The 13190-nt window shown below is 43.3% G+C and overlaps 2 protein-coding genes across 2 annotated transcripts; one reads left to right on the forward strand and one right to left on the reverse strand.

The window, feature by feature from the left end:
- Positions 1 to 300: 300 nt before the first annotated feature.
- LOC122120399 (beta-defensin 118-like) lies at positions 301 to 3015 on the forward strand. The gene is made up of 2 exons (XM_042694639.1): positions 301 to 373; positions 2609 to 3015. Exons 1-2 carry the CDS (start codon positions 316 to 318, stop codon positions 3013 to 3015), a joined length of 465 nt encoding a protein of 154 aa, XP_042550573.1. The 5' UTR covers positions 301 to 315.
- A 6103-nt stretch (positions 3016 to 9118) lies between these two features.
- Positions 9119 to 10616, reverse strand: LOC122120400 (beta-defensin 119-like). Its single transcript, XM_042694640.1, has 2 exons — positions 10559 to 10616; positions 9119 to 9330 (listed from the first exon to the last, which is right to left on the reverse strand). The coding sequence occupies exons 1-2, from the start codon at positions 10614 to 10616 to the stop codon at positions 9119 to 9121; spliced, it is 270 nt and encodes an 89-aa protein (XP_042550574.1).
- Positions 10617 to 13190: the final 2574 nt, after the last annotated feature.

The following is a 13190-nucleotide window of genomic DNA, read 5'->3' on the forward strand; positions in this document are numbered from 1 at the left end:
CATGCTTATATTTCTAGAGAATCCTAAAAAACATACCCGAAGTCTCTGAGTTCCCCCCTCTCCAAGTTTCCAAATACGGACTCAAAGCCTGAGACTTAAAACCCTCTGCATACCCTCCCAGTGCCAAGATCAGATGCCCAAGTTGCAACCAACAGATGGAGGTTTCGCATGGGTACATTTTTACCTATCTGTCTGGTTCAGTGACCATCTCTCTGCCCCCACCGCCAAAAGGGCAATAAAACTCTCGATCAGATTCTCACTGCACACAACGTTCTGGATTCCTGGCATCTACTGCCTTCTTCATCCCCAAGGATCATGAGACTTCTGTTGCTGACTCTTACCATCCTTGCATTCCTGCCCCAAGTGACCCCAGGTAATCAGAACCCATCCCCACTCCCCACCCCTCCCCACCTCCAAGCTACAGAAATGAAGATAGAATGGGGATCCTGGCCCATGGAATATTCCAGTATGGAACGGTTGTCTCCCACCTGAGCACCTCTGTAGGTTCCATATTGGGATTATAACCTGACAGGAGTAAGGCAAGCCATCCTCACTAGACAGGAGGATCTAGAGTTGTCTGTGGTCCCCAGCTGCCATCTAAGGTATCCGAGTGAGAGCGTGACTTGCTTCTTGACTTGATTCTTACATATTGAATGATTCCCAAATCTCGAGTCCCTATGTCTTCTTGGCTTGAAAGTCTTGTGGTAGCTTGCAATTAAGTCTCGTTGTTGGCAATTTAACATCAAGTCAGAAAATATCTTTATGTGGAAATAGAATGGACTTTTCTTCTCTTTTCTAATGGTAAAATCTAAGCTTTGATCACTACTGCATTTTTAAATATACCTAAAGGCACAACCAGAACTTTGAGCTTGAAGAGGATCTGTTACCCCACCCCCATTCTTTCTTGTATATCTTTCAGGACACATTTCAATGTATGGTCAAACCCAACATGGAAATGAGTCCAGATATTGCTGTTCCATAGAAAGAAAATATGATGACAAAGAGTCCTTCTTTCATTTAATATATTGTGGCTATCTTCCCATATCCCTATTTAAGATCTGCCTCATTCTTTACAAGTTTGTAAAGTTCCAATGTGAGAAGAACTGTTAATGTATGTATAGGAATTTAGAACATTTCCTAATGTCATATCTGTGAACCTACATGTTCAAGTACATTTACATCTTTTGGCAAGAATTTAAGCAGATATATTTCTAGAAGTGAAATAGTTGGGTTAAAAAGTTTAAAAATTCATTCCAAGCTGGGCACTAGTGGCTCACATCTATAATCCTAGCTACTCAGGAAGCTAAGATCTGACCACCGAGGTTCAAAACTAGCTCAGGCCAGAAAGTCTGTGAGACTCTTATCTCCAATTAACCACCAAAAAGCTGGAAGTAGAGCTGTGGCTCAAGTGGTAGAGTGCTAGCCTTGAGCACAAAAACTCAGGGACAATGCCTAAGCTCTGAGTTCAAGTCCCAGGTCTTTTGTTACTACTCTTCTTATCTAGTTTTTATTCTTTCCTACGTTAGTTAATTTCTGATTACAAGGGAAATTTTATCCTAGTTTGTTGATTTTGGCTAGAAAACATAGAAGGTATGCTACTGAACATTGAGGTGTTCTCAATGTATTTTTATGGCCTGATAATTTACTACAGAATGTGGAATCTTAGACCAGCAATATTGGCATCTTTTAAAAATGTGTTAGAGAATGTAGAAGGGAGGCCCTGCCCTGTTAGTTGAATACAATCTGTCTTTTAGCAAGACTTCTATGCACATGAGTGCTTGAGAAGCATCAGCCCAACCCCCATGTGAGTATCTCATAGAAATGCCTACATTAGTCCAAGGTTCTAGTTAATGTTCTATTTCTTAATTAACATGCAGGTACATAACTATTCCTTGTCTTATGAGTCTCTACACTACACAAATAATATATGCCCATGTGTATATACGTTTTGTAGTAGAATGTATGCAAAGAAATTGAACAAATACAAATAACTTAATTACAGTAACCATATTAATTTCTTTATGTGGGTAGCTTGACATAACACCCAGGTCATTTCATTAGAATTCACAATACATATACACACATACACACACCACCACCACCACCACCACCACCACACTTTTTTTTTTGTCGGTCATGGAGCTGAACTCTGGGCCTGGGTGCTGTCCCTGCACTCTTCAGCTCAAGGCTAGTGCTCTACCTCTTGAGCCACAGCACCACTTCCGGTTTTCTAGTGGTTTATTGGAGATCAGAGTCTCACGGACTTTTCTGCTCAGGCTGGCTTTGAACTGTGACCCTCAGATCTCAGCCTCCTGAGTAGCTAGGAATATAGGCGTGAGCCACTGGTATCCGGCAACACTACACTTTCTTAAGAACATTGTTTCTTTCCATTGATGATAAACATCCACCTCACTTTCAGAAAAGTTCAACATGATCAAGTGGGAGGTCAGGACTAGAAGTCTGGGCAAACATGCCCAAACTTAGAGATTTGCATCCAGAATCTTAGTATGAACCTCAATATTATTATAGGATGACAGACATCCAGTTGTGTGGTAACACAGAGAACATCAGTAACCTAAAATCAGTGGTCTTTCCTTTGATCATTTAGCCTATAGTGGTGAAAAGAAATGCTTGAGCAAATCGGGACACTGCAGGAAAAAATGTCAACATGGAGAGATGCCATGGGAACTATGTAAGAACCATCGAATCTGCTGCATTTCGACCAGTCAAGCCTTTAGAATCAGGAAGCTTATTCAGAAAACAACCACAGCCTTCTATGATTTTTCCTTTATATCAACCTCCACAATCATGTTCGATGATATGAATCCATCAAGCCCTGAAACGTTCTACGGGAACGAGCAGACAACCCCCACGACATTCTTTGATTTTACAGATACAACGAAAATGATTCCCGCTACAGACAACTTTGAAGCAGAAAATTACAATGGGGAAAAATCTGACAAGAAGCTTGCGACTCAAACCCCTGTCCCAGCGATTCATCATAGCTCATCATAGGTGGCTGTCACTTGAGTATGTTGTGAGAGATGGACAAAGTCCTACAGATAACTGATGATTTTGATTATTCTGAAAATACCATGACCCACTCTTTTCCCCACCAAAGTGTAATTCTAGATCAAAGTAGTTGTGTAAGAGTTTCAAGTGTTCACTATTTTCAATAATAAACTCTTCAAGGCTCTTCTTAAAATGTCAAATCTCTTCCACAACAAGATTTAGCCCATTTTTTTTAGGTTCCTTATTTGCCAGTGGCCTTAATCACCTAGGTAAAGTATAGCATCCCTGAGTTTTCATTGTGCCCTGCTGTTTTCCCAACAAACGTTTGGGAATAGCAGAGTTATTCCTTGTGTGTCATGCTTTTGGATAAAAGTAGAACTGGAGAAAGCCAAAATTCTGAATACTTACCTCATGGCAATATGTACTGATATCGGGGTGGGGGGAAGCTTTATAATTCAGCAAACACCTCCCACAAAAGCATCCAATTTCCTATTATGTGACTTTGACCTACAACCCTGTCTCATAACCTGCTTATAGGAAATCAACTGGCCCACATATAAGCTATGAGATCTTTTTGTCTGGTTGGTTTTTTTGTTTTGTTTTGCTTTGCCAGTCCTATGCGCTGTCCCTCAGCTCTTCCGCTTAAGGATAGTGCTCTAGCACTTGAGCCACAGCGCCACTTCCAGCTTTTTCTGTTTATGTGGTGCTGAGAAATCGAACCCAGGGCCTCATGCATGCAAGACAAGTACTCTACCATTGAGCTACCTACCCATCCCTGTTTGGGTTTTTTTCTGGTCATTATTTCAAGATTGGAATAGAAGGAATTCAAATGCTGAAAAGACATTTATTTGACCAAACCTTGATCACATATATACATCCAAGTATAGAGCTGGGCTGGGCTGAATAGAGCTACAGCTCAGGAATAGAGAATCTGCCTACCAAGCATGAGGTACCCCAGTACCAACATTTTCCATTTTCTGTGACCCCTCAACTGTGGATGAAAAGATGGATCATTTGTCTGTTAGATTATCTATTAGATTTGTCTATTAGAGAATTCAATATACCTCCCATATAAAAATATCTTCGACCCTGACTCCTTTGAAAGAGGCCCATCCACATAACTACCACAGGCTTCCTTGTTACCCATGGCCCATCCACATAACTACCACAGGCTTCCTTGTTACCCATTTCTAACCTTGCTCTTTTCATGTCCCTCAGTGTCCATCCAACCCATTTCCATTCTCTGTGAGAGCCATACCTTAGGTGATCCTCCCTTCTACCGGAAGAATGCCCCTAATCATTTTCAGATTGACCTCTACATCGGGATACAATGGAACATTTCTTTTTTTTTGGTCTGTCGTGGGGCTTGAACTCTGGGCCTGGGCGCTGTCCCTCAGCTCTTCAGCTCAAGGCGAGCGCTCTACCACTTGAGCTACAGTGCCACTTCCACAATGGAACATTTCTGTCTGTCTAGCACCTGCATATTATGCTGACCACTTCAAAAATCTGACTTTGTTTTCTCCCCTCCCTCACTAGCTAGACATAGGAACTTCTCATGATACATTTAGTATGGGATGAATGATATGGGTGCCATAAGTGACTGAGGATCAACCTCTCTGGCCTATGCAACCTCTCCGGCCTGTCCAAGACTAAAAAAATTTAGTCTTGGACAGACCATTTCCACCTAACATGGGAAGGCTTCTTCACAATTCTGTTATTATTCAAGGAGTTTAGATGATGCTCAACATGTGATGGGAAATTTGGGCTTAATGAATTTATTGTTTTCAGGCTTGTCTACTATTCTTGATAATTTTGATATCCTCATCTTTGTCTCTAGCCTGAAGTCTTCGCTGGCCTTAATTTTTTTTCCTTGTGCATTTTGTGATTTGGGATTCTGATCTGTGCATTTTTCTTGGAATTTTCTTCTCAATAAATTGGTTCATTTGTAAGTTAAAATATACTACTCACCAGAGTATATCAAGTAGACAAATGATCTATCCTTCTACTCACAACTGAACTACTCTGTAGTTCCATTTTCTTTTATTGGTACCAGGGTACCTCGCAGTTGCTAGGCAGTTATTCCACTGATGAACTACACCTCCAGCCCACCCATCCATGAGTATGTTCACATGTGTTCCAGGCTTAGTAAAGAAAAAAAAAGGGATTGGGGCTGGGAAGGTGGCTCAGTGGTAGAGTGCTTGCCTTGCATGCATGAGGCCCTGGGTTCGATTCCTCAGCACCACATAAGCAGAAAAAAATGGAAGTGGCGCTATGGCTTAAGTGGTAGAGCACTAGCCTTAAGCTGAAGAACTGAGGGACAGTGTCCAGGCCTAGAGTTCAGGCCTCATGACCAACCAAAAAAAAAAGGGGGATTGTGGCACCAGCCTGTCCATTGATTCTATTCTAGTCTTGAAACAATAAATTAGGATCTTTATGGTTTTAAAAAAAAGGCGGAAAACTGGGCACCAGTGGCTCATGCCTATAATCTTAGCTACTTAAGAGACTGAGATCTGAGGCTCACAGTTCAAAGCCAGCCAGGGCAGGAAAGCTCGTGAGACTCTTAACTCCAGTTAACCACCAGAAAACCAGAAGTGGTACTGTGGCTCAAGTGGTAGAACGCTAGCCTTGAGAGAAAAAGCTCAGGGACAGCACCCAGGCCCTGAGTTCAAGCTCTATGACTGACCAAAAAGAAAAAAGAAAGAAAGAAAAAACCCACTGATCTCTTTTTGTGATTTCCATGGATAAAAATCAGATGAGTGTAGGCATGTTAATGAGGGTGGCTGACAGCAGGTTCCCCAGAGAGTTTGAAGATAGTGATCACCAGCATTCAAGATATTTGGGGACCAGTAGGTCTCATAAGACTAATTAGTATCTTCATCTTTGCTTAAAAAGCGTATCAAGTAGCATGGATGATGATTTGTGCAACAGAAGTAGGGCTCTTCATTTCATCCTTTCTCCAAGAAGGGTTCTAACAGGCTGAAGGCACATTGGCTGAGTGCAGAGGCACCAGGCCAAGAACACCTCCGTGACGGGTCACTGAGGCAGAGTGCAGTGGCACGCACTGGAACACAGTGATCCTGGCCCTTATCCAAGATCATGATGCAGAAATAGCTATACTTGTGGGGGGGGAGGGGGGGTATGATTGGGTGGGGGGGAGGGGGGAGGCTGGGTATGGAGGTGAAGGGTAAACAAAGGAGGAGGCTGCAATGCTTGGTAAGAAATGTATGCATTATCCTGCCCATGTAATTGTAACCCCTCTGTACAGTATGTTCTCAAATAAAATAAAATTAAATTAAAAAAAAAAAAAAGAAATAGCTATACTTAAGCAGGTCACTCATGTAATGCTTAGCTTGTGGTTGTCTGCCTTGTTTTAGAATAAGGAGCTTATCTAAGCATCATGAGTTATGACCAAAATTCACTGCCTTTCCTACTTACATCATGCTGGATAATAGTGTAGCTAGGGGCCTTTGCCCTGTGAGATGAACTATCCCCTGGTCCCCCCACTTTGATTTTTCTTGAGACTATCTTTGTGTCTTTGTCATACAACTCTATGCCCCTTCTAGGTACCTAAACGTCCTGCCACTGTTGAATACAGCAGTTGCCCATGTATCAAAGGATGTAATGTCTCCCTGGCCAGGAAAAGAATAAGAATAATTCATTTCCTCTCAGCCAAGCTATAGATCTGACTAGACAAGGAGCATAGTTTAAAACTTCATGAGGCTGGGCGTTCATGCCTGTAATCTTAGCTGAGACCTGAGGATTGTGGTTCAAAGCCAGCCTGGACAGAAAAGTCCCCAGGAGACTCTTATCTCCATTTAGCCACTCACAAACCAGAAGTGGAGCTGTGACTCAAGTGATAGAGTGCTAGCCTTGAGCACAAAGAGGCTCAGGGATAGCACCCAGGACCTGGGTTCAAGCTCCACACCTGACCCCACACACACAAAAAGAAGAATGCAACACCACTCAAGCACTACAGAAAAATAAGTTCCCTGCATATATAAGACTATATCCAGAAGTTAAATGCTATAAACTAAAGCATTCTGATAAAAGGCAATATTGTAAGATTTAAATAAACAAAAAGACATTGAATGTTTTCATTTTGTAAGATGTAACTAACAATCATATCAATTCTCCTCAGATTGATACACACATATAACACAATTCCTGTAAGACTCTCAGCAAAACTTCTTGTAGGTATAGACAATATTATTTTATTATCTTATCTGAGGAGAAATTTGCAAAAAAATAAAGAATAGTTAAGATAAATTTGAAAAAGATAAAACTTGGAAAAATCATTGTACCAGACTTCAAGATTTATTATGATAATAATCAAGACTGTGTGTATAGAAATGGTATGCAAATGGTATATAAATGAAGAGGAAAATGGAACAGGGTAGGGAAATCAGAGATAGCTCCACACTTGAACAGATGTATGTGTCTGTCTGTCTGTCTATCTATCTATCTATCTATCTATCTATCCATCTATCTATCTATCTATCTATCTTTTGGTACTTGGGTTTGAATTGAGGGCTTTATGCTTTCTAAGCAGGAATTCTACCTGGAGCCATATCTCCCAGCGCTTTTTGCTTTAGTTGTTTTTGAGGTAGTTTTGCTTCCCCCTTCTTCCCAGAGCTGCCCTGGACTGTGATTCTCCTATTTACACTTCTTGCCATAGCTAGGATGGCAGATGTTTCCTACTATACTTTCCTTTTTCTGTTGAGATGGGGGTCTCATGAACCCCTCCTGGTCTTGACTAGAATCTCGATCCTCCTGATCTCAGTTTCCTGAGTAGCTGGAAGGACAGATGTGTGCCACCACACCCAGCTTTTCTGGATTGAGAGGAGAATCTTACTGACTTTTTGTCTGGGCTGTCTTCAAACTGTGGTCCTCCTGATCTTTGTCTTCCTGAGTAGCCAGGATTATAGCGCTGCACCAGGCCTAAACCATTTTATATTGCTAGGTTATCCCTTTCTTGGTATTTTGGTAGAGAGAGCAGACATTTTTTAAATACACACATTTGTGCATTTGTGTTTCCAGATTAGCAGCTCCCCAATTCAACCTGGGGTAGATAAGGCAAAAACAAACCCAAGAGAAGTGTTGCTGTGGCTCAAGTGGCAGAGTGCTAGCGTTGAGCAAAAACAACTCAGGGACAGTGCCCAGGCCCTGAGGACTGGCATGCACACACACACACACACACACACACACACATTAAACTATCAGCCGGGCACCGGTGGCTCACGTCTATAATCCTAGCTACTCAGGAGGCTGAGATCTGAGGATTTTGGTTCAAAGCCAGCCCGTCCATGAGAATCTTATCTCCAATAAATCACTCAGAAAACTAGAAGTGGCACAGTGGCTCAAGCACTAGCCTTGAGCTGAAGAGCTGAGGGACAGTACCCAGACCCAGAGTTCAAGACCCACAACTGACAAAAAAAAAAAAAAAAAAAGATTAAACTATCAAGTCATACAACTTAGACAGATCTCAAGAATATAATGCTGAAGTTAAAAACTAAGCCCTCAAAAGGTCGCATGTGATTATTAATACAGCCCTCTTATAACGAAACACTCATAGGGATGGGGCAGGGAACATAGCCTAGTGGCAGAGTACAAGCTTAGAATGTGTAAGGTTTGGGGCTGGGAAGGTGGCTCAGTGGCAGAGCGCTTGCCTTGCATGCCTGAGGCCCTGGGTTCGATTCCTCAGCACCACATAAGCAAAAAGAAAAAAGCCCGAAGTGGTGCTGTGGCTCAAGTGGTAGAGCACTAGCCTTGAGCTGAAGAGCTGAGGGACAACACCCAGGCCCAGGGTTCAGGCCCCACGACTAGACCCAAAAAAAAAAGGATGTGTAAGGTTTTCGTCCTTAGCACTAAAGATGGGTAAGTAGGTAGATCAATAGGTAGACAGCCTGACAGACAGAAAAGTGGTTAAACACAATGACAGGATAAAGAAGGAAAATAAAGGAGTATCCAAAGTTTTACAGCTCTTAAACCCATCCTGCCATCTCCCCACCCCAAGAAGGAGCCATTTGTATATCTTTCTTTATGATTGATAGACATAAGAAGCCAGTTTGTTTGCTTTAATGAAAAGGTACGAATGCCTAAGTGTTTTCTATCCATGGGTTCTTTGTCTCTTCTTCTTCTTCTTCTGGGCTGTGGTGGGCATCTGCGGAGTGGTCCAATTGAGGACTCCATGGATTGTTACCGGCTGGATTGTTAGGTAACCACTGGGGACGCAGCACCGCTTACGATTTGCACAGCGTATGACACTGTCTTCATTATCCCTGCACACCAGCCGGCAGTGTCCATCCTTCCAACATTGTGCTGCAGGTATGGGAACAACCACGGAGCAAATGTTAGTATCACCCAAGTGGAGAGACAAGAAGAGGCAGGGGAGGTGCCGGAGGACAGGGGAAAGCAGAGAAAGGGAGGGGGGGGGGAGAAAGAGAGAGAGGGAGGAAGCAAGGGGGCGAGGGAGAGAGTGGGGGAGGGAGCAAGAGAGCACGCAGCAGTGAATAAGAAGAAGAAACCTTGAAGGAGAGAGACTGAATTGACTGCTCTAAGTTACCAACACCAGAGGTTCCAGGGAGACATTTTTGGACATTTCTCCCTCCTGTCTCCCTGGTCCCCAACTTCCCATTCACTATGTGGGGCTCAAGTGGTGCTCACAAAGGTCCCACCTATTGGAGTGGGAATAAAAATAATTGAAAAAGGACAATGTGCACCTGTCACTGTGGGAGTGGGGGAGGTTTGCTGTCCATACAACAGACCCAGCACATTCTTGATGACCCTGGAACAGAAACCCGCCAAGTCTCCTCTCTGGTCTCAACCCCATCTCCAGTCCTCCTTCACCTTGTAATACCCAATGCAAGCTCGAAACCTAGTCTGCTCCCAGCCTTACCACATTCAAGCCGGCTTGAGCCTCAACTCCAAGCCTAACCCAAATCGAATCAAGTCACCAACTGCAGTTCCCAGCTCTCTCTCAGCACCAAACTGCACACAAGCATCATCAGACCCCCGACTCAAAGTCTCAACCCAAGCCCAGCCCTCTAACTTTGCAGGCCCCCAGGAAATCCCAGGTCCCCATCTCCAGCTCATCTTCTTCCCTCTATACACCAACCTCAAGAGGCTCCCCCATCTCTTCAGCCTGATCTCCTAATAAGTTCCTTTCTCAAGTTTATTTACAAATTTCTCCTCAGACAAGGCAATAGAATAATCTTGTCTACATCTGTAAACGGTTGTGCTGAGGCGTCTCATAGGCATTGTGTTCAATGTATGTAAGGCTCCTCTACCCAATCCTTTGCCCCTAAGTCTACTCCTAAGCTCCCACCACCATGTTATGAAGCTTCAAACATTGAATTATCCCCATCCCATCACTTAGCAAAAGGGATCAGGGAAAGATAACCAATGTGGTAGGGTCTTGGAGAAGCCTCCCAAGGTTGTGTGAAATGATAGAGTTGGATGTTGCCTAATGAGAGGGAAGTGGAAGGAAATAAGGGAAAGGGAAGAAGCCCTGCTCTAAGATTCAGACTCTTGAGGGAGGCCAATTTACCTGACACCACTGGTTCCCTGGCCAGAAGGATGGCAAGAAACAAGAAAAGAAGCTTCATGGCTGGCTGCACTCAGGAGAAGGTAGCAGCTGCGCTACCAGGGTAAAAACAGAAAGTCTTAAGGAGAAGATGAGACTCCTTTTATCAGCAGGGCTGTGGGCAGTCAAATAGAACAGGAGGGCATTGCTATGAGGTAACATGGGCCGAAAGACAAGTAGCAGATGTCTTAGCATGGTACAAGATGAGCATGTTGGAGAATGGCCAGCACCCATGCCAGAAGTGCGGCTCCCTCCTGGTGCAGATATGGGGAAATTACAGCCATGCTGTACTATTCACAGGAGCAAAGTACTAGAATCGGCCTGAATGCCCTTCATAGATATGTATTAACTAGTACCTATAACATCACCTGGGGCATGGAGATATTAATTCGTCTGTCTTAACAACTATTACTCTAAAAGAACAAGGATTCCAAGAGATAAATGTTGATGTCTTTCTTTATCCTTCCTTCCTTCCTCTCTCCTTCCCTCCCTGCTTCCCTCCTTCCCTTCTTTCTTTCCTCCCTTCCTTTCTTTTCGGTGGTCTTGTGGTTTGAACTCAGCACCTCACATTTGCTAGATAGACATTTTATCACTTGAGCCATGCCTCCAGAGAAGCATTTGTTTCTTTTCTATGTAAAGGTCTAAATCTGCAGCTAAGTATAGCAGCTTCATGAGATTCGATGCTGAGGGCTACGGTCCTTTTGGCTTGATGCTCCGCCATCTTCAACAGACGCTTCACCTGGTGATGCAAGCGCTGCTTCCGTTCCAGCCATTAAGTCCTTGTTCCAGCCATCAGGGGAAGGGAGAGAAGAAATTCAGCGCAGTACCTTTCCCTTTAAGAGCACCAATCAGAAGTTGTATGTGTCATTTTTTCACTCCAGTACATTGGCCAGAGCTCACTCTGACTCAACCTAGCTGCAAGGTATGCTGGAAATATTTCCTTTATTCTGATCATGGCTAACAGTCAGGGCTTGCTTTATTAAAAGAGACAGGACAGACACTAGGGGAGAGCTGGCAATCTATTATGCCTGGCTTTAATAGATACTTGTATAGGAAATAAATAATATTACTCATTTTAGTAAATAATTATAGACAAATGACTTGCTACATGAAAATACTAGTGGAAACACTTCAAGATATTGACATGGAATGATTCTCTGACTAGGACTCCAATAGCTCAGGAAATAAGAGCAAGATTGACATATAGGATTACATCAAATTAAAAAGCTCTGCAGAGTTCGGGGTGGGTAACTCATATCTGTAATTCTAGCTACTCTGGAGGCTGAGATCTGAGGATCACAATTCAAAGCCAGCCTGGGTAGGAAAGTCCATGAAACTCTTATCTCCAATTAACCATCAAAAAGCTGGAAGTGGAGCTGTGCCTTCAATGATAGAGTACTAGCCTTGAGAAAAAAAAAAGAAAAAAAAAAAATCTCAGGAACAGTACCCAAGTCCAGAGTTCAAGTCCCAGGACCAGCACATAAACACACACACACACACACACACACACACACACACACACACAGTACAGCAAAAGAAATTATTAAGAGAATGGACAGAGTGAAAGAAAATCTATACCACCTATTCATCTGACAAAGAATTAATATCCAGAATATATGAAGAGTTCAAAAATCAAACACCAAATGCTCAAATTAATAAAAGGGCAAATGAACTGCACAGACAGTTCTCAAAAGAGTATGTTCAACACCTTTAACCATAAAGAAATGCAAACAAGCCAGGCATCAGTGGCTCTCACCTGTAATCCTAGCTACTCAGGAGGCTGAGAACTGAGGATCCAAGTTCTAAGCCAGCCCGGGCAGGAAACTCCATGAGACTCTTATCTCCAAAACACCACTCAGAAAACCAGAAGTGGCACTGTGGCTCAAGTGGTAGAATGTTCATCTTGAGCTGAAGAACTGAGGGATAGCGCCCAGGCTGGGTTCAAGTCCCATGACTGACAAAAAAAAAAAAAAAAAGCAAAAGAAAGAATGAAAGAAATGCAAATAAAAATTGTATTGAGATTCCATTTCACCCCAGTCAAAAAGGAACCTAAGTCAGCATACAGTAGAGATACCTGCACAACCATGTTTATTGTAGCACTACTCACAAGACCCCAGCACAGGGAGAGGGAGAGAGAAGGGGGAAGGGAGAGGAAGAGAGGGGATGGGAGAGGAGGAGAGGGAGAGGGAGAGAGGGAGAGGGAGATGGGGAAGGAACTAAGCTTGGGTCAGAGTGCCAGCTTGGCTCAGGATTGCTGTGTGAGCCCTGCCAGGCCAGGAATGGATTTGAGCCTCAGACTTTCTAATGTCTCCCACACAGGTACAATCTGGCCTGGCCAGTTCTGAAGACCAGGTACCACCTACTCCTTCAAAGCTGTGCGGTAGAGGATGTGGGAATGGTGGCCTGGATCTCTTTCAGAAGACTAAAAAGGAATGAGCACAAAATCTAAAGAAAACTGGAGGAATCTGGTACTTAGAAGTCTAGAAAAGTGTTTCAGCCCAGCGCCAGCAGCTCACCCCTGCAATCCTAGCTACTCAGGAGGCTGAGATCTGAGGATCATGGTTCGAAGACAGCCCAGGCAGGAAAGTCTATGAGA

The sequence above is a fragment of the Dipodomys spectabilis genome, unplaced genomic scaffold (assembly GCF_019054845.1).
Source record: "Dipodomys spectabilis isolate Male_0828 unplaced genomic scaffold, ASM1905484v1 ptg000175l, whole genome shotgun sequence".
In the NCBI taxonomy this organism is placed as follows: domain Eukaryota; kingdom Metazoa; phylum Chordata; class Mammalia; order Rodentia; family Heteromyidae; genus Dipodomys; species Dipodomys spectabilis.